Source organism: Euprymna scolopes, chromosome 28 (assembly GCF_053919585.1).
Source record: "Euprymna scolopes isolate OS-2025 chromosome 28, ASM5391958v1, whole genome shotgun sequence".
NCBI classification, from domain to species: domain Eukaryota; kingdom Metazoa; phylum Mollusca; class Cephalopoda; order Sepiida; family Sepiolidae; genus Euprymna; species Euprymna scolopes.
The window spans coordinates 51,232,432-51,258,620 of record NC_136509.1 but is presented as its reverse complement, the minus strand read 5'-3'; the positions used below and the strand labels follow the sequence as shown (position 1 = coordinate 51,258,620).

The 26,189-nt window shown below is 32.5% G+C and overlaps 1 protein-coding gene across 11 annotated transcripts in view; it reads left to right on the top strand.

The window, feature by feature from the left end:
* LOC145249611 (uncharacterized) overlaps positions 1–26,189 on the top strand; it is a 205,653-nt gene that overhangs the window by 44,349 nt on the left and 135,115 nt on the right. For all 11 annotated transcript variants that reach the window (XM_080111335.1, XM_080111329.1, XM_080111333.1 and 8 more), the window contains exon 3: positions 19,399–19,453. In XM_080111335.1, coding sequence (XP_079967461.1) covers positions 19,399–19,453 — 55 coding nt within the window. The remainder of the gene's footprint in view (positions 1–19,398; positions 19,454–26,189) is intronic.

Below are 26,189 nucleotides of genomic sequence, written 5' to 3'. Positions count from 1 at the left end.
TTTTTTTTTTTTTTTTTTTTTTTTTTTTTATACGAAAAAGGTTAATGCACATGCGGCGATCGAAAATTGTTGAATATTTATCTTTTGAAAGTCGGGCAAATTAAATAGACAGGCGACCCTGGTTGTTAACTCGTAGATATTATCATTTAGGCGCAATATAAAAAGTTTTAAGTTGTGAGGCGACTGATCAGTTCTACACGAAAACGCACACACACACACACACACACACACACACACACACACACACACACACACACACACACACACACACACACACACACACAAACATTTTCGTTTTTATATTTATAGATAACCCCCAACCCCATATACTTATAATGTGCTAACTAAAACTGTTTTTAAAGTTTTTATTTCAAAATTTTATTTTATTTTTTATCTGTTGCTTAACTGTTGGGGAAGAGGGCTGTTTACTTGAGCTTAGGGTTAATGGTAGGGTAAGCCCCCCCCCCCCAAGTTCCTACAAAGAGTTAAGAAACAGGAAACCATCTTTTTTTTTTTTTTTTTTTTTCTTTTTGTAAAGATCGCTTTTAACAAAGTAAACTTTTGAAGACAAAAAAAGGTGAAAACAGTTTCAGCACATTTAAAAAGTATAAATGTTGGTAAATAATTAAATTCTATTCCATTTGGTGTATGTCATTAAAAATATTTCGACTGTTGACTATTTTGCACTTTTACCATAAAATAATTTGAAAAAAAAAAAAACAATTTGTCACAAGCTTGCCTGTGCATGTTGAAAAGACGGTTAAATAAACAGCTTTTCCTCCTCCTCGTCCATCATGCTATCAACACTAAAAGCTGTCAATTTTTTCCTCTAATGGCTACCATTTCTTTAAATAGAGAAGAAAAAAAAACTTCCTTTGTGGAGACTCCAAATATTTTAAGCAAGAAGAAACAATTATTTTGCAGTTTATGTCACACTTGGACCAATAATAAAGAAAGATTAATATTATTCTAAGCAGATTATCATGTCAAGTTTTTATTGCATCTTATAATAATTTTCATCTTTTATTTTCCTTTCCTTTTTTCTTTCCTTGAGTATTTAAAAAGAAAAAATAAACACTGCTTTATTTCCTTGATTCTATTGATTTTGGCCTCTCCAATCCTGATTAAGATCGAGTTGAGGCCAATTAAAATTTCTTTACAAAAATGATAGAAGAAAAGCACAATGAATAAATGTAAATACGGTCGGCACAGTTATATAAACCTTTTAAACATGCTAGTATTTAACTAGCAGGACATGTGGATTTACCACAACTGCATATGCTTCATTTTTTTTGTAAATTGCTTAACCCATTAACGCCCGTAGTCCTTTTTTAAGGACCACACATTAAATGTTTAATATTTACTGAACAGTTAGTTTTTTCAGAAAGATGTTTAATTAACACTAAAATCTATGTGTATATTAAATATAGGTAGAATTCATTATATAACAATTTCATCTAATATTTTGAAGCAAAAAATAAACATAATTACCAAACCAATTAACTAAAATTTTGGGCATTAATTTGTTAAAACAATGACAACTGAGTTTGTGACATATTTCCATTCTTTGGACATTCAGCGTGAGTGCAGACTCCGCAATATTGTTGCACCAACTTTGTTCAGACTAAAACATGCTTATGTTAATGTAATTTTTTTTTCTCAGCACCAAACCAAACAGTTTTGAAAGGACATTTTCCCTGTTGACTGCCGTATGCTTTTGGTCCTCTTGTAGTTTTAGGAGTCACACTCTCCAATGCCTTCTCCTTTTAAACGGATTAGTTTATTGCTAATCGCTTGGGGCACCCTCACTGGGAAATGTTGATGGGGCTGTTCGGGTATTTTTTGCAGGTCAGGGTGCTCTTTCTCTAGGGCGCTGACTCTTCAATCCCACTTTCCTGACCCTTGCATGCCATCTTACCACTGTGGGAGAGAATTAAATCTGGTTATAAGTGTCTATCTCCAAAATACTTGTATGAGTTTGTGACATTTTCATTCTAGGAACGTCCAGCATATATGCAGACCCCAAAACATTATTGTACCATCGTTTAAGAGAATATTTATATATTAATACGGTAGCGTGTTATTTTGTGTGTCACGCTTACATCTTTTTTCTTATGAGTGACTGTCATTTAATTGTTATGACCTTCCATTTATTGTAATAAATAATTTTACCAAGAATTCATAAGTTTTGGTCTTGATTATAGCTGAAGGAACTCTAGTTATATATATATCTTTTTTTTTTTTTTTTTCTTCAAGTTTTGGTTTCGATTGAAGTTGATGCACCCAAGTCATATGGATATATTTTTTATTTTTGGAATCACAAGTTTGTAATATATAAGAACCAATAGAAGATTGACTCTATAATATATACAAAATCTGCATAAATTAAAGTATCAAATTTAAATATATTTTACAACCAGGCCACATCGAGCGTCCCTGCTAGCGTAGATAAATACTTTTGCAATCTTAACAAAATAGCTACAATAATATCAGGGCGTCTCCATTTATGCTGAACATTCACTAAATGCCAGCATCAATATATTACATACGAGAGTCTGCTGGGGAATTTGCACAGGTCCCACTAGTTATATTTGAAATGTTTATTTGCACAAAATATAAAAATTTAACATTTTAAGAAATTAGACACAACACTTTTCAAAAGTGTGGGAAAATGGGTGTCATCATGACTAGACAATATCTATCCAACTCTTAATGCTATAATTAGCATTACAAGTTAATTTTTTCTTTTTAGATAATTGTTATTTTATCAACTTGCATGAAAAGAGCTATGTAAAAGATGCTTAAAACCGTTTGAATTATGCGAATACCATCAGTAGTTCAAAAGTTATGAGAATTTTAAGTGCCAAAATTTAGGCTTTTCCGTGGACATTTTTCTGTAGAAAAAGTGGGCTAAATTACGGACCTGAACATTTCAAGAAATTCGCTAATTTCGCTACCATTTATTTATTTTTCAAGCTATTCTCACGAAACTTGGCAGTCTTATGTAAAATTGTGTGCTCTTTCTGATTATGCAGTCAAATTTGATGTATCTCTTTACCATAAGCCATGAATTATAAATTCAGATGTACAAATTTCAATTTTTTTTTAACTGGTGCATGGTATCATACAGTGGGTGTCTATTCATGAACAAAACTAAGTATTATAGTGGTATTTAAATATAGCTTTATTGAGAGCAGGCATTTTCCTGCCTCCTCACTTAATCTGGATGTAGCTATTGAATGCATAAAGAGCATTCATGGCGGTATTTACTACTCCTCTCAAAGAAAAAAAAAATGAGTAGATATGAATCAATCTCAGAAATAAATCGAAAATTTTTCATATAGATTTTGGATTTCTGTAAAAGATGGAAATTCCCATAGTCGACTAGAACTTATGCATTTTGGTACCAGTCCAATTTTCAATTTTGTAAATCCTCTCTATCTGGCCCAAAATATACCCCTATTTTCTTAGATGCAACCATAAATCGTACTCTACATGAATGTTGATGTAGTTTTCACAGAACCAGGATACCAGGAATCCTGATATCTATTCATAGATGGTAATTTTCATCATTTCTTTTCTGTTGTTTTACTGAAAATTCAATTATGTAAAGCAAGAAATAAAACAGTATTTTTTTTACCTTGTTTCCACTTTAACATTTAAAATGATTACTTTTATAGGTTGGAAACGAATATCGCATTTAAATTTTCTGCAAATAAGTAGTTTTTCGGATATTAAGCAATGTCATTTATGTTATTGCTGGTGGCCATCTTGGTATGTGTGAGCGCGCAAACATAACCCCGAGAAACTATATGCAAACGCATGTACCAAGATGGCCACCAGCAATAACATAAGAAATGACATTGCTTAATATCCGGAAAGCTACTTATTTGCAGAAAATTTAAATGTGATATTCGTTTTCTGCATACCTAAAACCTATAAATGTAATCATTTTAAATGTTAAAATGGCAACAAGGTAAAAAATTACCGTTTTATTTCTTGGTTTACTTTGTACTTTTTTGCGGAAAATTTAAATGTTATATTCGTTTTCAGCATATTCGAAAACCTGAAAAGGTCATTTTAAAGAAAAATGTTAAGGTAGAAACAAGGTAAAAATTTACAAAATGCATCACGATGAAATTTTTTATTGAACCACCTAATTATTATTATTTAGATATCCTCAGTTAAAAAAAAAAAAAATGGTTTGTCTTACAGATTCGAAAAAATGGTCTTGACAACGAGTAAAAAATAAATTCAAGTTTCACCATATATTTTATTTAATTGTTAGGTGAAAGTACAGAATAGTTAACAAAACTCTTCCTTCCCCATGTTAAGAATGGGTTTCTAAATGTTATTATTTCAGCATGGTAGCATAAGTGCACAAGTACCTTTTATTTGTTATCTTTTTTATTTTTTTACCACTAAAAAAACACAATTCTACCTTAAGTATAAGTAAGAAGTTATAAATATGATAACATAAACACGTATGTACTTGGTACATTGTTTTTTAACAATGTGTACTAAAAATGTTAAAAAATAACAAAATAGTATTGTAATAATCAAATTTGAAAAACTTGAAAATAATTTTTTAAATTGACAAACTCAGAATAAAAAATGAAACTGATTTTTCTGCTTTCGTTTTGAAAGCAGAAAAAAAAGTTTTATTTTTAAGAGAATATAAACGAAACTCGTTAATGCGCTGACTTAGTCAGCTGAGTGCTGATTAGCGCATAGCGAGCTGTTTCCCCGTTAAGTGGATTTGAATTTCTATAAAAGATAACATTTTAAAGAAATTTCCTCACAATTAATGATTATCAAATATTTACATATTATACATGAAAATAATTCTGAAACTATATGATAATGGATGATATATACCGATTTATCTTATCAATTTTGAAATATTCGTCAACTTTGCTCGGTCGTAACTTTGCTTCCTGTGGTCGTAAAAATATAAATCAAAGTCCATTAGAGATGGACTTCTATGCTTATATAGCCTGTAAAATTTCAACCATATCCAATCAAATTTGGCCCCGCGCATGTATATCCAATGTAAATATTGAAAAAAGTATTGAAAAAAGTTTCCTTTTTTGCTGTCGTCATTTTTTACCGTCTTTTCATTTTTAACTTGGAGCATGAAAACATTAAATGCATAAAAGAAAAATAAATTAACATTATTGGAATGCTTATTCTATTCTCTTTCCAGCAGTGTAATTCTTTTAAAAATTGACCCACAAATAAAAAAGATGACTTGTTTAAGCACATTATGTATATACTTTGTCGATGTCCACGAAAATACAGCATACGCTTGTAATGCTACCATAATACCACATTTACTCCATAATAAATAAATGTCTATATACAGTTATTTCATACTACACTTTGATTCTAGTCCAAAGTCAGGAAGTGCTTTTAGTTCAAACTTAATGTTACATCAGATGAAATTTAAAAAATTACCTTTTCTTGTATTGCATCTTAGGTAATAAGATGATCTCAGTTTTTAAAAAGGGAGGGGGGGGTGGAGGATGATAGTGTACACACGAACATAGTATTGTCTTAGCGTATTAATATTCTGTTAAACTCTGGAATGTTTTAAAAAAGCCCAGCCTAAAAATTGCACTTAGCAAATTAAATGAAAAATCTAATTTAAAAAAAAAATAATAGTTGATAAGGTGTATCTGGCCTCTGTTAATTTGGGGAAGCTTTGGATAGTGTCAAGAGATGTTGATGTTGTCTGATTGGCTTTGCATAAACTAGGGGCAAATGAGTGGTGAAGCTTGTTCAAACAATGTATAAAACTGCTCAGTTGTGTGAGAATTAACAAAACATTTAGTAATCGCTTTAATTTTAAAGTAGAAGTTCATCAGGATGTTGTACTGAGTTTGTTGCTTTTCATTTGTGTCTTTAGTGCATTGTACATGGAGTTTTTCATATGGATTGTCTGGAAGAGATACTGTATGCTGATGATTTAGTACCTGCTTGTTAAACACAGGAAAGCCTACATGTTACTTGAAGGAATGCTATGGAAAGTAAAGGTTAAGAGTGATTGTTCCTATTTACAATGCCTCCCCACGGGACAGAGTTAGACACCAGGGTCGTTTTTTAACGTGGAGAAAAGGAACAAAAATAAAAATTGTCTCAGTCGTGAAGGATTTCTCCTCCACTGACAGAGAACAAAAAATTGAAGTGCAGCATCTGAAGAACAGATGGTATTTATTTGCTCCCCCACCGAGCAAATTAGGCACAAAGCCAATTTTTAATGTGAGGAGTGAAGGGAGGGGGAAGGGAAAAAGGGGACCAGCTCCCGAGAGGTGGGAAATGGGAGCTGGTTAAAGGTCAGGTATGTGGGGTTGCCACCACATCTGGTCTTTGCTTGCAGTATCTGCCAGAACAGTTACTACACTTTGATCTTGTCCCGAAGGCCAAATAAAGAGTGATTGTTACCAAGATCAAAGTGATATCAGGGACTGTAGTACAGGAAAGTCCCCAGAAAGAGGAAAGTTTTCTACTGTTTATGGAAAGGGAATTTGAAGCAACTCGTTTTTTTTTTTTTTTAATTTTTGAAGTGGTAATTGTAAGCATTGATTAGACAAGACGTACAGTAGAATTACAGGTAGATTAAGAGATAATAACTAGTTTGTGTGTCAAAAGTGGATGACTGTGGAAAACAATATTTAGGTGGTTACCCTATTAAGGTTGTTCAGAAATTTTATTACTTTAATGATATTGTAGCACATGGATGATCTTGTGTGTTATAACAGGTAGAAGTGGATGGAGTTAGTCCAGAAAACTTTTGCCATTACTAACCAGCAGAGCATTACTACTGTCAACTAAGAAGAGTCTATCAGGTACGTGCATGCTACAGGATGTATGGAAGTGAAACCTGTGAGGTATGAAGGTGCATTGAATGGAGAGAAATGATACAATGGATGTGTAATACAAGTCTTAAAAAGGCAAGCCAATTAACTCTGAGGAAGATTAAATCTTGAACGTATAGGGAGATGTGTTCATAAGAGGAAACTTTGTTGGTTTAGTTGTATTGAAAGAATGAACAAAAGTTCTTGGGACACTAGATGTAAAACAGTTGATATAGTAGGCTCAGTTCACAGGAGAAGGTTACGGAAAAATTTGGAGGAAGTAATAAGGATGGATTTGAGAGAAAGCCAGATAAATAAGGACCTTCCCAGAGATAGGTTAGTTTGGAAGTCACTTTCTAAAAATAATTCAAAACATGCCAGTATGTAAAAGTTGAAGTTAATATAAATATGAACAAGACCAGAACACTAATAAAGATGTTCAGTTAAAAAGTTGAATAAAAAAAATACATAACTTTAACTCAGTTTCCTGAAATTAAAAAAATCCAACTCAAGAAATATTTTTTGAGTAATAATTTATCTGTAAATTTTTTCTTTTTTTGATGACAAAATGGGAGAAGTTAAATCAATAGAAATATCAATTACAATGCCGAGGAAGCTAATGGCATGAAGAAAATACAGGTTTATACCCCAGCACTTCAAGATGCCTAAAATATGCAAAGATTTTTCTTTTCATTTTTTTTTTTTTTTTTTTTTTTTTTTCTAAAATTATCTTGAATAATTGTTGCTCAAAATTCGCATAAAACTTAGAATTAATGGTTACCATATTATCTGATCCAGCTACATCTTGGTCTTCAGGCTGGAATCAAAGTGAAGTATCTGTTCTAGCCTCAGTCAGATGAGGTTTTTGATTGCAGCAGTGTTTTTCATTTCTTCCAGAGTGCTCCTTATTATAGAGTTGGATATCCTCCACATAAAAAAAATAGACTTTGTGTCTAACTTTATCCTCATGGTAAATAGACTACCCATGACCCATTGGGTCACAAATACTACCATTATTTGTTCTACTTTAAACTGATATTTGTTAAAAAATTTGTTCTTGTATAACTAAAAATAAGTTTCTTTAGTTCTATATTATTATTATTGGCTAATATAAAAGTAACAAGTGCATTAAAAACTATTAGAGAATGGTTGAATCGGCATACGAGAGGGAGTGATCAAAAGAAACCTAGTAAGAGATGGGCCATTTTAATGAGTTAATTGCAAGATAGCTAATGAGATAAATTTAAAATGGAATTTTGATATAGCTCAATCCCAAAACTAATGCCTATTTAAGCATGTATTTTGTGTATACTTTAAGTATATAGGGGGAAAAAAGTCTTTAAGGGACAAGCAAACATTGATTAACTATGTTTTAGATTTACATGGATGAAGTACTAGTGAACCAGGAAAATTATTTACCCCCAGGAGCCTCAAATTGATAGAAATGATCATTTAATGTATTTTTTGCAAATATCTAAAATTACAAAAACTATTACATTTTATGCTTAATTCAAATCTCACTTGGTTTCCCCAAAGTAAAATTTTATTTTATTACTTGTTAGCATAACCGAGTATTCCCTGAGATCGTGGATAACAAATTAAAAAAAATTTTTTTTTTTTATATGCTTTGAAGATTGTAACGCTGGGTATGAGGCAGCTAAACCAGCTGCCAACATTGCCCTGCTTTTTATTGAAACCAACCGAGAGCTCTTTTTAGTATCCTCATTGTTTGCTTAAGTGCAATTGTCTGGATCTCTTTTGCACTTGGTTCACCAGGAATATTAGTTAGGTAGGATTTAAGGTTCTTCTTCATAAGCCCTGTGGCACCTAACTGGTATGATTGATAGCTCTCTAAGATTCCAGTTTCTTTTCATATCATACATGAGACCTTGATATATTTGGTCTGTTTCTCCCTTTCTGCTCTGTTCAGACCTCCATCATTAGGAACACTCACTTCAACCAAGGTTGCAACTCTGATTTATACCAGATTGAGCACTGACATGAACACTCATGACCGATTAAAAGTGGGTGTTTTATTTCTTATACAACCCTTAGAAGATTGCTCTACAGGGTGAACAGGTTCTCTGTCTGATTTGTTTTTTAACAGACACTCTCCCCCTTTCCTAAATGTATTGCCTTCACCACAGCTGAGGAACTTCATCTAATCTCCGTATAGTAACCACTCAAAGGTTACTATAGGTTAGAGGGAGGTTTACAGACGCTACACCTTGTCCAAGGGTGACCTGAAACTTGAGATATTATATATACCCACTTAATACTAATATTCTCAAATGATCACCAGGCTCAACCTTGGTGATTTAATGAAAACTCGTGTGTCATATCATGTAGGGAACATAGATCTTTGTAAAAACATTAGCCACTAAATTATGACCATTCAAAGTTTGTTGGAAATCATAAAAAAACAAACTTGTGTTTTGGGTCCAGAAGTTAATTTTCCTAGTATATAACTAAGAAACAAATGAAAAATCTCTATAAATGTAATGTCATCTCATAGTAAATAAAAGCTGATCATAATGAAAGCAATGAGCCTAAACATTGGACATAATCCCATTACCTTTAAATAAATAAAAAGAAAATTGTAAAAATGACACAGAAAAGCAACTTTGACTCTAACTTTGACTATATTGTTTCAACAGCTAATGTATTGAATCTTAACATGCTTCATAGAACATTAGAGATCAAAGTAGATTTTATTTTTTGTGATAAATCAATAAAACCTCCTCAAATTTAGACCATGTAAAAAAAAAAAAAAAAAAAAAGAAATGGAAATACAATTTTGATAATAGGATAAAATGGATTAAAAAAAAACCCCAAAGTATGTTGGAGTTATTTAAATGTTCAGTCACTTTTGTTCTCTTGTTTTAGATGTAGAGATGAATTAGATGAAGTTTTATGTTTGCCAAGGAGTGACATCAGCTTCCTCTTAAGAAAATTCAGTTAGTTGCAGCATAAGTATAATTGTTTTTAATCTTTAAAGTATATTTGTATAATTTTGTTTCTTTGAATTTTGGACACTTGTGCATTTTAGTTTTGGGGGATAATTTTTTGAAACCGTTTACTCCAAAGGGAGATAATTCAAGAAACTTCTCAGAAAATGTTAAAATTTTGTGTAATTTTTTGATAAAAGCAAAACAAACACTAAATTAACACAAAACATCTGTGCATTTATTGAATTAAAATATATTTTCTTTTTTGGTTTTATAAAATAATTAAAATTTCGAAATAGTGGAAGTTTTAAAAACTGAAAATAAACAAAAAATTATTCTCAAAAATTAAAATATACGAGTGTTGAAAATTCAAATGTAACAAAATTATACAATACTAGCTGTACCCTGTCATGTGTTGCTGTGGATCAAATTGACGCCATGGAAAATATTCTAAAATAAGAAAATGCATGTTTCTTATAGGCTTAATTTCCCAGTATGTATGGGTACAGTTTTTTGTTGTTCCATTTTCTAATCTGATATAGAGATTTTCTGGTTTGATGACTCTTGAACATGCAACATAAATTGTACATGTGAGAAACCGTCAGTGTGTAGCTGTAAGCCACATAATTGTAAAGATTGTTCCCTGAGTTTTGTTGATGGTGATTGCAAACAACCATCAAATTGGAAAATGCAACTTCCTAAAGTGTATCCAGTGGAATCATAGGTATGTGTGGGATCGAGATATCTTCACCTGTGAAAGTTCTTGTTAAGATTGTTGTTTCTATGATGTTGTTCATTAATTTTTTTACTGCAAGCCATGTGCCATTGCAAAGCTTGGATTAGTTTATATCTCAGAGCATGATAATTAGTATGCCAATTTTGAATTGCAATACATTTGGTGGCATCCCTGGTAAATCTAGCTGTTGGATAATTAACCACTTTATTTGCTTCCACAACAGTGTCAATGGATTTGTATGTGACTACCTCACTTAGAATTTTAAGATGAATAATAGCGTTAAGTCCATGGATGTCTTTGTATTGAGTTGCAAAAATAGCTCTTCACTCAGCCAACTGGAATTCGTATAATTAATTCGAATATATGGAAAAACCTTTTCTACCAATTCTTCTTTTGATGTAACTAAATTATAGAAGTTAAAAGTCAAAGAAATTCGCCAACACCTTTTTATATCCAATTTCCCACAAGTGATGCAAAAATTTCTGCATGGATTGAGCATTCTGCAACTAGACATATTTTGAGTTGAGTTTAATGTCTGCACATGGCACCAAAAAGTAGAGTATTTGAGGCAAGCATTTATTTCATCTGAAAGAGGAATTACAGGTAACATTTGTCTGAAATCTGCATTCCCAAATGGTCTGACATTGCTACGCAAATCTTGCAAGGATCGACCAAGAGCCTCAAATGATTTTTTGTGTATCATTGTGCATTCATCCCAAACAATAAGTTTGCATTTTTGCAATATTTTTCCCATACTGGATGTTTTGGAAATATTGAACATGGGAGTTTTGAAAAATTGAATGTTTAATAGTAGTTTCAAAGTAGAATGAGTAGCTGCAACCTTCCTGGTAGTAAGGTTGCAGCTATTCCACATGCAGCAAGAGCTAAGGCTATGTCATTTTGTCATCGAATGGCTGCCAAAATCAATTTAATTAGAAAGGTTTTACCAGTTACTCCTGAATAACTTCTATTTTCACAGTAAGTAAATTAGGTGGCTAAAACAAGATTTATCTGTTTTGGCAATGCCTTATTCACTAATTAATTTAGGTGACTAAAATAGGATTAGAGATAGAGAGGAAGATAGAGAGCTAGAGATAGAAAAGAGAGAGGGAGATAGAGGGATTGAGAAATAGACAGAGGTGAGGAGAGATAGAGGAAAAGAGAAGGGGAGAGATGGAGGGAGTGAGAGAAAGAAAACTGGACAGGGTGATAGAGAAAGATAGATAGATAGATGGAGAGAAACAAGGTGAACTACACTTCACCGTTTTTTTTTCTTTATCAGTGGAAGAGAAATCCTTCTAGACTGAGGCAATTTTTATTTTTGTTACTATTCAGAGTACCCTTTTCTCGGGAGGTAGATTTTCCACACATTAAAAACCGACTGGGTTACATATAGAGGAGGAGTTAGTGAGATAAAGGACTGTTTGATTCACAATGATTTAAATTTGTCAATATATTAAAAAAGCATTTTATTTTCGTTATTTGCATGTACTTATGTTACCGAACTGGCGAGTGTTTTGTAACTATTCCGTATTTTCACCTAACAATTAATAAAGAAAAAGATATTGTAAAACTTGAATTTAACTTGAAAATACTATTTAAAAAAAATAGAACGGTAACATAAGTGCATAAGCTCCACTTTATTTAAAATATTTCTTTTCCAAAGGACCGTTTGAATAAATTCACAATGATTTAAATTTAAAGCGTTGTGTAATTATTATTTTTTTTTAAAATAATTTTATTTTCAGTTATGCTTTACTTCACTTTTGAATAATTTCACACTTTAAAAAAAGTACTATTTCGTCAGTTGTGCTTTATTTTATTTACTATTTTAGATAGATGAAATAAAGAGGATTTAAAACTACTTAAAAAATACTAAAAAGTGATGAGCCATGTAGGTAAAAAGTAACTTTTATTAGTAACAGTAACCAGAAATTTCAGGTGTAACTAATTGGCTGCTTGGCTTTGCTTGAAACATGGCATCAACAGCTGGCTTTCACCTAGCATTACCGATTATCAAAGCGTAACAAAGCTACTCAAGGAAAACATAAATAAAGATTGTTGTTTGCAATCACCATCAACAAAAACATAAATATAAGATCACCAGAAAACAATAAAAATATAACAACATTAAAAAGACAACGATTTACCATGACAATTTCTATTTTACTTTTTTAACGATTGGTAAAAAAGTTTGCTTTTTTTTTTTTTTTTTTTAAATATATATATATATATATATATATATATATATATATATGTGTGTGTGTAGCCACAATCATTATTTTTCATCATTTCAAAATGGTCGACCGAAAAGAAACTATTGAAAAAAGTTTTTTAAATATTGTAATATTTTTTTTACTTTTAAATATATAAAAACACGTTTGGATTAGATAAAAACACTATTGCAAAATCTGAAGGAAAACGGGCCTGTAGTTTTTTAGTTTATCGAAAACAAAGATACCAAGAGTTTCATTTTTATATATATAATGATTTCCAACAAACTTTGAACAGTCATATTCTAAAGATCTAAAACATTAATTATTATATCTCTGATGAAACATTTGGTAAAGTTATCCAATATGGCCCAAGTAAATGGCCATTTTGGGTACTTGTTATTCTTTACCTAATGTTTTCATATTTAAAGTTTATTTCTCAATACAAAATGTGTATTTTTCAATAGATTTTATCTCAAAAAGATTGCTCATATAATTAACAAAAAAAATTTTTTTAAATGTCTACACATTTTTTTTTTTTTTTTTTTTTTTTTTTTTTTTCAATAAAATCATGCCATGATATACTTTGTCAAATTTTCTTGGATATTCTTACAAGAACTTCTTGTTTAGTGTTTCTCGCTGATGTTTTGTATGTTTTTCTGATATGCTAAGAATGGATTGCTGCTCAGTTAATGATATTCTTTCTAACCAAGCTGTTGCGTTTAAGTTTATTTGAGGTTTACTAATGGTCTACTGATGCATATAGATTTGTTTGTATGCTAAAATCTAAATAATCAAAGACATGTTCAAGAAGCTCTTGTCTCCTGACCCACATCGCTTCTAAAACAACTTTAAAAAATGTTATGCAACTGGTGCTTAGTGGAAATGAAAAACTGAAAAACTTGTTGAGTATCTTGTGCAAACATTCCAAAGGTCTGGATGGTCATATTGTTTTTTTTTCTTTTCTTTTCCTTGCAAAGTCAAAAACAAGTTGTTTTTTTTTTTTCTTCTATAAAATGATCAAAAACACCATGAATAAATATTTGAAGATATAAAAGAACTTGAAGCATAAAACTCATTGAATGACCTAAAAAAAGGTTGATTATACCATAAAACACCAAAGTTCAGGGGCCTTGAGACCAATATTGAGATGCGTTACCTTCTTAGATACCTAAATGCACCTCTACAGTCAGTGTTGATTGTTGATCCAACATTACAAATTCAATACCATTTACTTGATATATTGATGGATGTCAATATACTGAACAGCGATATTGACAAGATTCAGAAATTACCATCTGAACACTCTGTAATGTCAAATGATAAGATGTTTCAGTCTGGGCTAAAAAAATTTTTATCTATGAAAATGGTGTAATAAAAAGTAATTGCAACTTCTCTTCTAATTTTCTTCGGATTTTGTAATCATGCCCATATGCAATTGTCTGTATTTTTGAGATGAGTTGTTTTCATTGATTGAGATTGTCGGACTGACTTCCTCATCTTGGTTGTTATTGTCACAACGTTTCGGCTGTTTTGCCCTCCGGCCTTCGTCAGGTGAACGGTTTGTTAGGAGTCTCGAACCCAACCCTTTATTATTATTACGGGGGTACCGTGTTCGGACTCCAGCTAGGCTTTGGGACATAGTTGCTGATTCTCTGTTTTTCAATGTTACTTTTTCACTGCCTTCGTTCAGGATTGAACTCAGCACCTTTGGGTAACTGTAAACTTTGATACAACGTCTAGGACCACTCGGCCATATGTCAATAGGACAATTCTTAGTTGGTTTTTGTTAATGTTAAACCTATGTTGTTATTCAAGGTTTTCTCTCTCTATCAGAGGTGTCCAAATTGCATTCAGCTCTATGCTTGGTTTGCTCAGTAGGTTATGATGTCCGAGCATGTGAGCTGTTTCTTTAAGTTTTCTCACTTTCCAGTGGGTCTCTCTGTTTATTATTTTTACTTCATCCCATAGGGGGCGATGATCCCCCCTCTTCATCCAGACATGGTTGGCTATACCCGATTTTTCCGTCTCCCCTTTAGTTACCGCTTTTCGGTGTTCTTCCACCCTTACTTTAAGGGGGCGGCATGTTTCACCCTTGTAAACCTTTCTGCAACTGCATGGGATGGAGTATATGCAGTTTTTGGTCATGTTCTCATCCATGCGGGGCTTCACTCGTACCAGGTGTCGTCTGAGTGTTGACTCGCTCTTGAATACCGTCCTGATGTTGTAGGGGGCACATATTCTCTGAATCTTTTCAGAGATGCCTCGTATGTATGGTAGGCAGACCGTTGGAGGTTTTTGGGTTTCATTCTCCTCTCTTATACTATTAACACGTCTGGTGGATAGTATGCTATCGGGGTAGTTGTTACGACGGAGGGTATTCTTCAACCTGACCATTTCTTGGTGGTATGTAATGGTGTCGCTACTTATTGTCTCTGCTCGATGTTGTAAGCAGCGTGCGATTCCATGTTTGATACTGTATGGGTGATGGGAGTTGAAGTTTAGGTATTGTCTGGTGAAGGTAGGCTTGCGATATACGGATGTCTTAAACCCATGCTCTGTGCGTGATATATCAAGGAACGCCAGTTGGTTATCTTTTTCTTTCTCCATTGTGAACTGTATCGATGGTCTTATTGAGTTCACATGGTTTAGGAGAGCCTGGATGTCTTCCTGATGGGGCCAGAGTATGAAGGTGTCATTAACGAATCTTAGCCACATGGTTGGCTTTAAGGGAGCTGAACCTAAGGCCATGTCTTCGAAGTATTCCATGTATATGTTTGCCATCACTGGTGATAATGGCAAGCCCATAGCTAGCCCCTCCTCTTGTCGATATAGGTCAGTACCCATTCTGAAGTAGGTTGTTTCTATGCAGAATGTCAGCATTTCCATTAAGTTTGGCAATGGTACACATGTGCGCTCTTCTATGGAGAGGTCCGCAGCTAGTTTGTCTTGAATTACTGCTAGTGCCTCACTAGTTGGGACTTTAGTGAACAGGCTAACCACATCTAGGCTTACCATTTGATTTGTACTGATGGGTGCTCCTTTGATCAGTTCCGTAAAGTGGGCAGAATTCTTTAAATGTGTTGCTGACTTGCCTGCTAATGGGTTTATTATATCCACAAGGTACCTGCTCAGTGGGTGGCATGCTGAGCCTCGGCAGCTCACTATGGGTCTGAGTGGAATACCGTCTTTGTGTATCTTGGGGAGACCGTACATATGTGGTAGCTTACTGTGATGCTGGACCAGCTGTCTATATCTCATCGGAGCGATGTGTTCCTTGTTTTTCGTAAGGATTTGTAACAGCTTTCTTTCGGTTTTCAAAGTTGGGTCCTTCTTTATTTTACCGTAGCTACTATCTGCGATTAGGCCTGACATTTTTTCAGAGTATTCCGACATGACCAAAAACTGCTTATACTCCACCCCATGCAGTTGCAGAAAGGTTTACAAGGGTGAAACATGCTGCCCCCTTAAAGTAAGGGTGGAAGAACACCGAAAAGCGGTAACTAAAGGGGAGACGGAAAAATCGGGTATAGCCAACCATGTCTGGATGGAGAGGGGGGGATCATCGCCCCCTATGGGATGAAGTAAAAATAATAAACAGAGAGACCCACTGGAAAGTGAGAAAACTTAAAGAAACAGCTCACATGCTCGGACATAACAACCTACTGAGCAAACCAAGTATAGAGCTGAATGCAATTTGGACACCTGATAGAGAGAGAAAACCTTGAATAACAACATAGGTTTAACATTAACAAAAACCAACTAAGAATTGTGACATATGGCCGAGTGGTCCTAGACGTTGTATCAAAGTTTACAGTTACCCAAAGGTGCTGAGTTCAATCCTGAACGAAGGCAGTGAAAAAGTAACATTGAAAAACAGAGAATCAACAACTATGTCCCAAAGCCTAGCTGGAGTCCGAACACGGTACCCCCGTAATAATAATAAAGGGTTGGGTTCGAGACTCCTAACAAACCGTTCACCTGACGAAGGCCGGAGGGCAAAACGGCCGAAACGTTGTGACAATAACAACCAAGATGAGGAAGTCAGTCCGACAATCTCAATCAATGCCCATATGCATTTTATTTTTTTTTTTTTAATGGATTGATAGGTGCTATTTCTGAGGGGTTATAGGCAGAATAGATTCATTGATTGTTATAATAATTAAATGAATGATTTTGCGCTACGAAACAGGTGCTGTCAAGAATTGTGAATGTCAACACACTTAAAGGAATAAATTGTAAGATGGTCAACATCATAAAATTTGGAACAAACTTTTATCATTTATTTGTTATATATATATACACACACACACACATACATACTAGTGATGGGACGATTCCAATAGTTTTCCCTGATTCCGTGCTAAATTTCTGATTCTGATACAATTACTGATTCCGATTAAGATTCTTTATAAATCTCTAATTATTTAACTATAAGATTGTTATTTTCCCCCTATTTTCGTAAAAACACATGTTAAATAAGCAAATATTTTCCTAAACGTCAAAATACACTTGTGGAGGACGATCTATTGATTTTAGCTTTACTGTTATTTTAAAATCAATAAATATTTATTATTTTATCATTATTACCAGCAATGGAAGATTTTGGTTTAAACAAAATCAAATAAGACAAGTAAAATAATCGTTTTGACATTGGAAAATAAGCATCAATTTTTCTGATACCCCCAAATATTATTTTTTCCCCGATATAACAAGTCAGTGCAAAATTTCAGTCAAATTAGCCAAGTAGTTTTTGAGAAAAAGTGGCAGACAGATATTATAATATATATATATATATATATATATATATATATATATATATATATATCATATGAAATTTTTAGTAAAATGAAACGTTGTTACATTGAGGAAGCATCAGTGATGGTCAAGTCTGAACTTTTTCTTATCTTATTTTTAAGTTATAAGGCTGATATAGTTTTTACTTTGTAAAAATACATAGCCACATACAAACTCATAAGAAAATATAAAATATGATATATGTATATATATATATGAATGAAAGTCAGTTGTTTCCAGTGATAGAAACGTTTAAATTTTAAAATAAAATACATTTATAAGCCAAATTACAATGCAATATAAAAATAAACAAATATTTGTTTAAAATTAATATTTTTAAGATAGACTTCATCTTCAGAATTTTATACATTTTATCTTTTTATTTTTTTCCTCACCATGATGTTAGTTAAGAAAAAAACAGTAAAGAATCCATGTGTTATCCATCTGCAGTGTTATTTTAAAATGCTGGAAGAATACACTTAACACATACGATATGAAAGTCAGATTTGTGTTTTTAAACAATGCTTTTATCACAGAAAACACAACTGACTTTCATATCACATGCGCCAACAGTATTTTTTTGGCATTGTAAAATAACACTGCCGACAGACACATGGATTCTTTACTGTTTTTTCTTTAATTCAACACAAGGGTGAGGAGAGAAAAAAAAAAAGGAAAAAATGTATAAAATTTTGAGAATGGAGTCTATCCTTGAAATATTAATTTAAAACAAATAAATATTTGTTTATTTTCATAATATTGCATTGTAATTTGGCTTATAAACATATTTTATACAAATTTTATTTTAATATATAAGATATAAAACTTGATGGAATTTTTCTTTATAAAATATTTGATAAAAGAAACTATTTCCCCATTCAAATAGTTTGTATGCCACATAAAGATAGTACCTGCCATGTTTTATGGAACCATTATGTCATAGTTTTTATACATAGACAGTTTCATATTTTGCTATCACTGATCAGAAATTTAGTTTTCAGATTAGACAACACATACAAATTTTATTTATTTTTTTAAAACTAATTTCCCAGTTCTTTCGCTCTTGAAGTATTTGAGATTATTCAGTAAGGTTCCGTGAAGGAAAGACTCGATTGATATATTAGATCCCTACTAGATTATCCCAAATTCATTTTCATAACTGGGCTGAAAATATCTGCCTACTGTTTAAATTTGTCAACAATCTGATTCGAACATGAATTTGTTTTGCATTGTCATCCTCTCTTCAAACATAACTTGAGTATTAATATTTCTGAAACGTTCATAACTAACATAATTTTAGTTTAAATGTAAACTCTTTAAATAAGCAAATATTGTAGAAATAGCTATTAAATATTGAAATATTATTGTAAATATATATATATATATATATATATATATATATATATATATATATATATAATTAAAAAAAAGAAGCTTTTAATTATTTATACATAAAGAAAAACAAAAAAAAAAAAACTATGTATTCAACATTAATAATATAATGCAACAATTTTCCAGTGCTAACAATATAGAAGCATTCCTCTCTTCCATATCCCTAGTGGCAGCAGTACTTTAAGTTTAATATACAATCTATAAGAGGTTTGAATCCTTGGGATACTAATTAAATTGCTGACTTAGAACTTGTATAAGCTGATTTTACCGCTTAAAACTGCACAAAATACTAAAGGAGGCTCTTACGAAACAAACAAGGGACTTAATCTCAAATGTGAAATAGAAAAGATCATCCGCTTTTTACCATATAATTGTTTCAGATTTAAATATAATCTCATTTTTCTGATATTTTTATTTATTTATTTATTTATTTATTTATTTTTTTATTTCCTCAGAAAACCTGCGAAGAAAACAATATTGGAATAACGCAAGAACTTCAGAAAAAGAAAGGTAAGTACACTATTTTAATTTCAATAAGCATTGTTTTCAAATAATATTTTTAAGGAAGTGATGTTTCTCTGTGAGTTATGTTTTTCTTGGAGTAATGTTTTAAGATTAATACCTCCCTCCTTAAATAGAATTCGCTTTAAAGAGTAATGTTCTTGCTTTCAGTGTGAAATTTTCTTCTGAGAGCAATGTATTCTCGGAATACTAATAATTACCTATTTATAGAATTATATTTGATAACTTAATACTAGCAGGCCACTTGGCGTTGCCCTGCTGTAAGATATGCTTAACTCCACCAGACCGAGTTACTGATATACTGGTAATTTCCAAAAATGCTATATACCGAGTTACCGCTAAACCAATATTTTTCCGAACACATATTTTTGTGTTGTCAGAGAGCTAAAAATAGCTACCTAATCGTGGCTTAGCCTCGATTTAACGCAAGCCTAACATTCTGCAAATGGCTTCCTTTGTTTGGGCGGAGTTGTGAGTTGTTTTGTAAAGTAAAGTAGCTGTGAAGCGAGCTAGTGATGAACCAAGCACTTCGATGAGACGAAGGAATTTCATGGTGCAACAAGTGTTGGATAAAGTGACGAATTCAGACGAAGGCGAATTTGATCAGGAGTATGTTTCTGAATCCAGTAATGCTAGTGATGATGAATATATCGATAAAGGAGAAAATGATGATTCTGATGATGCAAGCGGGCCCGTGCATCAAAGAGAGCTCCACCTGTAGGGCGGACTGGCACACAAAGGCTGAATACTGACAGTAGATGAAAAGCAAAAAATGACTAACACGTTTAAATTTTTTTCACAATTTTTGCGCCCAGGAGGCCAGGGGCAAATTAGGTTCAGTAGCTCAGGTCTGGTAGGGTGAAACCTGCTATTTTAACTCTTGCAGATTATCTATTATTATGAAGGCAATTTTCTATCAATCATTATATTAAACTTTATAATCCAAAAAATTCAAATAATATGAATAACCAATCCTCAGTTAAAAAATTTAGAACCTTTATTTTGTAAAATGGAGAATGGGAGAATGCAAATCAGATGAAATGGCTGATTTTTGGACGCTTGGTTTCTGGTCTATCCATGGAGAAATTGCTTTATTTATCATGTTGAAAGGCTTCCACAATATTCCGTAAGTGAGCCAATTATTTCTCGGGCAGCTGTCGACATTTATGTAGCAATAAACACATTCTTCTACTGTTTATCATTTAAATGCTTGTTTTAAAGGTTAAACTGATTATTGATAATCTTTTGTGAATGTTTTCTATCAGTGATGGCTTCAAGAGTCAAAATAAGGAAGTGCTGCCATTTCCTGTGAAAAAGACTAATAAATGCAGCATCAATATGTAATGCTGAAATTACTGCTAAAAATTATCATATTCAAAGATTCTCTAGCTGCCTTAAAAGCACTAAGAAAACAAAAAAATGAAAGAACCCCTAACCATTCAAGTACTGAACAAACTACATCTGCTCACAAATAATAAAGAAATAATCTTATGGTGGATACTGAATCCTATCGGGCTTAGTAGAAATGACGGCACTGACAAAGAAGTAAAAAGAGCTGCAAAGAGAAAAATCTCTAACAACAAAATACCATCCACAGACTACAAACCCCAAATTAAAAAACAAGATGATCACCAACAAATGGCAAGAAAATGGAATCCATGTGTAAACAATAAAGTACAAAAAACTAAACCAATCATTGGAGAATGGCATACAAAAAACAATTCTAACAGAAAAAAAAAGTTGTATTAAGCATTTAACACACTCGTTTAACATGCTTGTACCTACTAGAAAGTGCTGAATCCCCATCATGCACAGCATGTCAGGAAAAACTCTGTCAAACATCTATTACTGGAGTGTGTTGACTTTACTCCAGACCAAAATAAATACTTTTGTGAGACCAACCTCTTCAATAAAATAGAACCAACCAAGATAAGACTTTCTGAAAGAGATAAACCTATTCACCAAAATATAAACTAACCTCCCAAACTTGGTACACGCAATAACACACCAAAATTTCTACAAAATCTGCATGTCTTAAATGACCATGGAGAGGTTGATAGGCTGTTAAGCACAGTGATTTTTTAAAGTTGTTTTTGATTTCCATTTGAAAAAAAAAAATTTTTTTCTATATTCAAAAAAAAAAAAAAAAAAAAAAAAAAAAATCTACACATCCCAACCACATAACATTTGTTTTAAATGATTTAAAAAAAGAGAAAAATTAATGTACATATTTCAAATATTTTATTTCCAGTTGTTTTGTTTTTTTGTATCTTTTCCGGTTTTTGTTTTTCTTAGTTTTCTGGAGATTTTTACTCCTCAGTTTAATAACCAGGTATATGTATTTAGGAATTTTAATGTCCATCAGAGTAGTTGGCTTGGTTTCTCGAGTTCCATAGATGAAGCTGGTAGCAGCAAACATAGCACCTTTATAGCCCATTCCCTAACACAGTCACATTCCCAACCTGTCTCTCCAATCTTGTAGATCAGCCAGCCCACTTATAGATCTATTTCTAACCATAATATCCAAGGATTGTGTGACAAATAGTGGGCTCTCTCTACTGTGCTAGAAAATTACTCGCACCAGAGAGTATCCTATATCTTTACAAAGCCACAATTCATCCATGCATGGAGTATTGTTGCCACATCTGGACTAGTTTCTCACTCTTAGACAGGGTGCAAAAAAAGTCTCAAAGGAGAAAGTTTCATGAGAATATTAAATTCACAAGTGGTCCTTAGTCACTCGAATTTCCCCATTAGAGGAGATAGACTTTGCACTTCTTGCAGGAAGGTATCAATATCCACAAATGGTTACCCATTTGGTATTGACCAGGTTCAACATTACTTAACTTTGGTGACCGACAATAAATTGGTTTCTTATTAGTATCTTTTAATGTATAAAATACAAACTATGGATTGTATCAAGGAATATTTATTCCAAAAATAAAACTTGCTAATAGCACTGATTTGGATAAGCGCCATTTTATGCTAATTAGTTAAAAATGCCACCAGGAATTCAATTCCAATAGATTGCCAGTGTAGCTTGACGACAGCTGTTTTTTATTGACATAAAGTAAAGGCTCAATCAGTTGTGGTATCCGAGTGTTGTATCAGATTGTCTAAGTTTATGCTGATTTTTTTAGTATTCCATATTTCAACACAATAGATATAATATACTTACATTTTCACTTGGAGAATATTTGAAACTGGAGATGATGATTAACTCAAGACATTACTTTAGAACAGCTCCTATCATACTACACGAGAACTTGTAGATATCAATATCAACCATTCATGAGACTCTAACAGTTGCCATTAATTTTGAATCGAAGTAGACCTAGAAATCCTGGCAACTAAGGGAGCAGAAGAGCTACAAAAATATGTCCGGTTCTGTCGAGATGAAAACCCCAAAAAAAGATTTTACTAGCTTATTTAGCAAATCTTGAGACTTCCTCTGCTGTAATTTCCTTAAACAGGTTAGCTAAATTTATAACCTTAAATTTAGGTAAAATATTCCTCTGTAATCCAATTTAAAAATGTCTACATCATCTAACATTTTCCACATTCAATTTCACTACAGCTGGAAGCATCACCATGACTTATACTGAAATCAAATACTGATTTTGAACAAGATATAGAATGACAATCACAAACTCCAGCTGATGCCACAATGATTATCAGCCAACCATATGTGCAGTGTCACAGCTGACCTACAACATGCCATAAAACAAACTAAGCAACCAATTAATTAAAAATTATTGAACCCAATATTACTGTGAGACAAACAGCAAACCCAATGATCTCCATATAAAGAATTGGCAACCTTTATTTCAATCAAATTTATTGGCAAGAAAAAATAGCAAAATCTATCAACAATGTAAAAGGCAGAAAATATTGCATTTATAGATCATGTGAATATTTGTCCAAGATAATTTTAAATCTGGCTCTGATAGGCATCATTACAACCTTTTTTTAACAAGAGGGTCATCACAAGGGCTAATGAGAATTAGGTGTCCAATGAGACAATACCGTGATGATCATTAATGGTGAAAATTAGTAGGATTTGATTATTTAAGAAGGCGGCTCAATTAGAACCAGTTTACATTGAACTTGAAACGACCATATTATAATCAGCTGGGAAGCAGTCTCACCTTGTGTTCTACAGACGAGAAGGAAAGAAATCTTTGTTCAAAGGATTTTTGTTTAGTACAGATAAAACCAAGGAAAATATTGATAGTGGTTGTAGCTAAACGGCGTTTAATGAGTTTTTTTTCGGGGGAGGAGAGTGAAAAGATTGAAGTTCAGTCGGGCACCTGCCAAAAACAGCAGGGATAGAATCACAATGTCTCTTCTGCAAAAGAAAGGTAGTAGGGCGGAGAAATATATTGCCCACTAGATTTTTAAGCCGATATTGTATCCTGTAATGGCAAGAGAGGGTGCTTTGAGCAGCTCCTCCTCAGATGTAGCAACAGTACTCCATGTTTGGATTACAGATAGAGGATTGTGTTGGGAGTGACAGGCTGTTTCAGGGACAATGCTGCTTCTGTTGACAAGAAAGCGATGGTGGTGCATAGTTTTTTTTTTTTTTTTTTTTTTTTTTTTTTTTCCCCCCCAGGTGTCTGAGGAGATTGCAACCAAATGTTGGGAAGAAAAACTTCTAAAGGTTGATTTAAATTTCTGTTGATCATGTTTGTTTGACAGAATCGGCCTTGAAGGATAACGATGTGTAGCCAGAATCTGAAAATGATCAAGAATTTCCAAAGAATTCTATCATTATCTTAAAACATAACTTTGATTTGATTTAGCCAAGTTAGTCTGAATTGGAAATTAAAATAAAAACAAAAATGAAGAAGAAATATCCTAAAAAAAAGATATGATAGGATATTTTATAAGACTAGCCGGATGCCATGAAAATTCCATGTTTGTTTTCTAATTTATTAATAAATACCATTTAAATATTTTTTCATTAAATGAACCTTTATAATTTATTTCTTTATTAAGCCAATTGAAGTGTTGTCACATCTAGTGCATCAACCACTAACCTCTCCCTGTTAGACAGGGTGCAAAAAAGAATCTCTAACCCTGTTAGTGCCACACTGTCTGTCTAGCTTCAGCCCATGTTGCATCGCTGACCATTTTTTTATTAAATGGACTTTTTTAATTTATTTCTTTAATCCACAATTTACCCATGCATGGAGTATTGTTGCCACATTTGCGTTAATGCACTAACCATTTGCCTCTCTCTTCAACAGGGGCCAGAAATGAATCTATAATCTAATAAATCCTGCACTCTTTCAAGCTCCGGCCGTTATCATGTTGCTGCAGTGTCACCCCCCATGTTTGTTTTACAAGTACTACCACAAAATCTTCAATTAACTTACTCCCACAAAATCCCACCCCTTCACTGTAAAGATATCTGGAGATTTTCTAGAATAGTTTCTTTTCTCTGGTTGCCTAAGGAATTTCCTCTTTGTTTCCTGGATACCAACATGTAGAAATTTAAATGTAATGTGAACAAACATTTTGTTGCCTCCCCCACCATCCTATAAATGTGTTCTCTATCACAGTAAACACTTATGTTTCGATGGGTATATGCCTTGTTTGGGACTAGCAGAAGTATTTAAAAAACAAAATTATAATTTGAATCTTTTTAAAAATATTTTACCTTACCATAAAAATAATTGTCAGTGAAATATTTTTTAAATAGAATGTCACTTTTTTTTTTTTTTTTAAATTGTTACAATTAAGATGAGTTTAAAAGATAAGGTTAACAAAAAAAGAATGCAGAGTTGTGAAAACTCTTTAATTCGATGTGATGACAGAATTTGATTTTGAAATTCTTCATTCCAAAATAAGTAAAAAAAAAAAAAAAAAGAAAAGTTTTTAAACATTTTTTTTTTACCTTGTCATCATCAGTTTATTTCCAATTACTTTTTGGCATTGCATTTCCTTTTTGTCAGTTGGATGAACTCCTATATTCTAAATTGGTGTGCAAGGTGATAGTGTATGAACCTGAATACACGTTTTATTCAGCAGATTTCTGTTTTAATTTTTACATATAATAAAGAACAAAATTAAAAAAAAAAAAAACTTATGCATAGAAAAGATTTAATTAAATTTTGAAGTTAAAAATAATCAATCAGGACAAAATATATAGATGTCGGTTTAAAGAAAACAAAAGATGCACCAGTTGGTACAATTTCATAGCAAAATCACAGGTTTGTTTATATATAAAACTGTCATAGATAGTTGACCATATTGTTTCTGTTATCTTAAAATTCTGCAAGTTGAATGAACTTATTTGAAAAAAAAAAAAAAAAAAAAAAAAAAAGAAACGCAAGACAAACCAAGACAAAGTTGAATGTAGTTGTTGATAATAGATAGTGTGTTTAAATTGTGAAACTATCTGCTTCTGTGATACTGTTGACTTTTTTTTTTTTTGCTTCTGTGATACGATTTTGATGACAATAAAAAATATGGGAGTGTAAAACATTTGTTGATCATCATTGAATCCCCGGCAACAATGAGTCTCCCTGCTAGTGTGTGTATAAAAAGACGTGGATTTTGGTCTTGATCATTTCTGAGCAAAAACATACATTTGTAAAATGCCTGTTTATGAGAGCGACTATGTATGAGGTTTCGTTTAATGTAAAGTGTTGTAAAGTGCAAAGTGTGTGTGTATTTAAAAGTAACACCTGTCTTTTGATGTCTTTAAATCATAACAGAT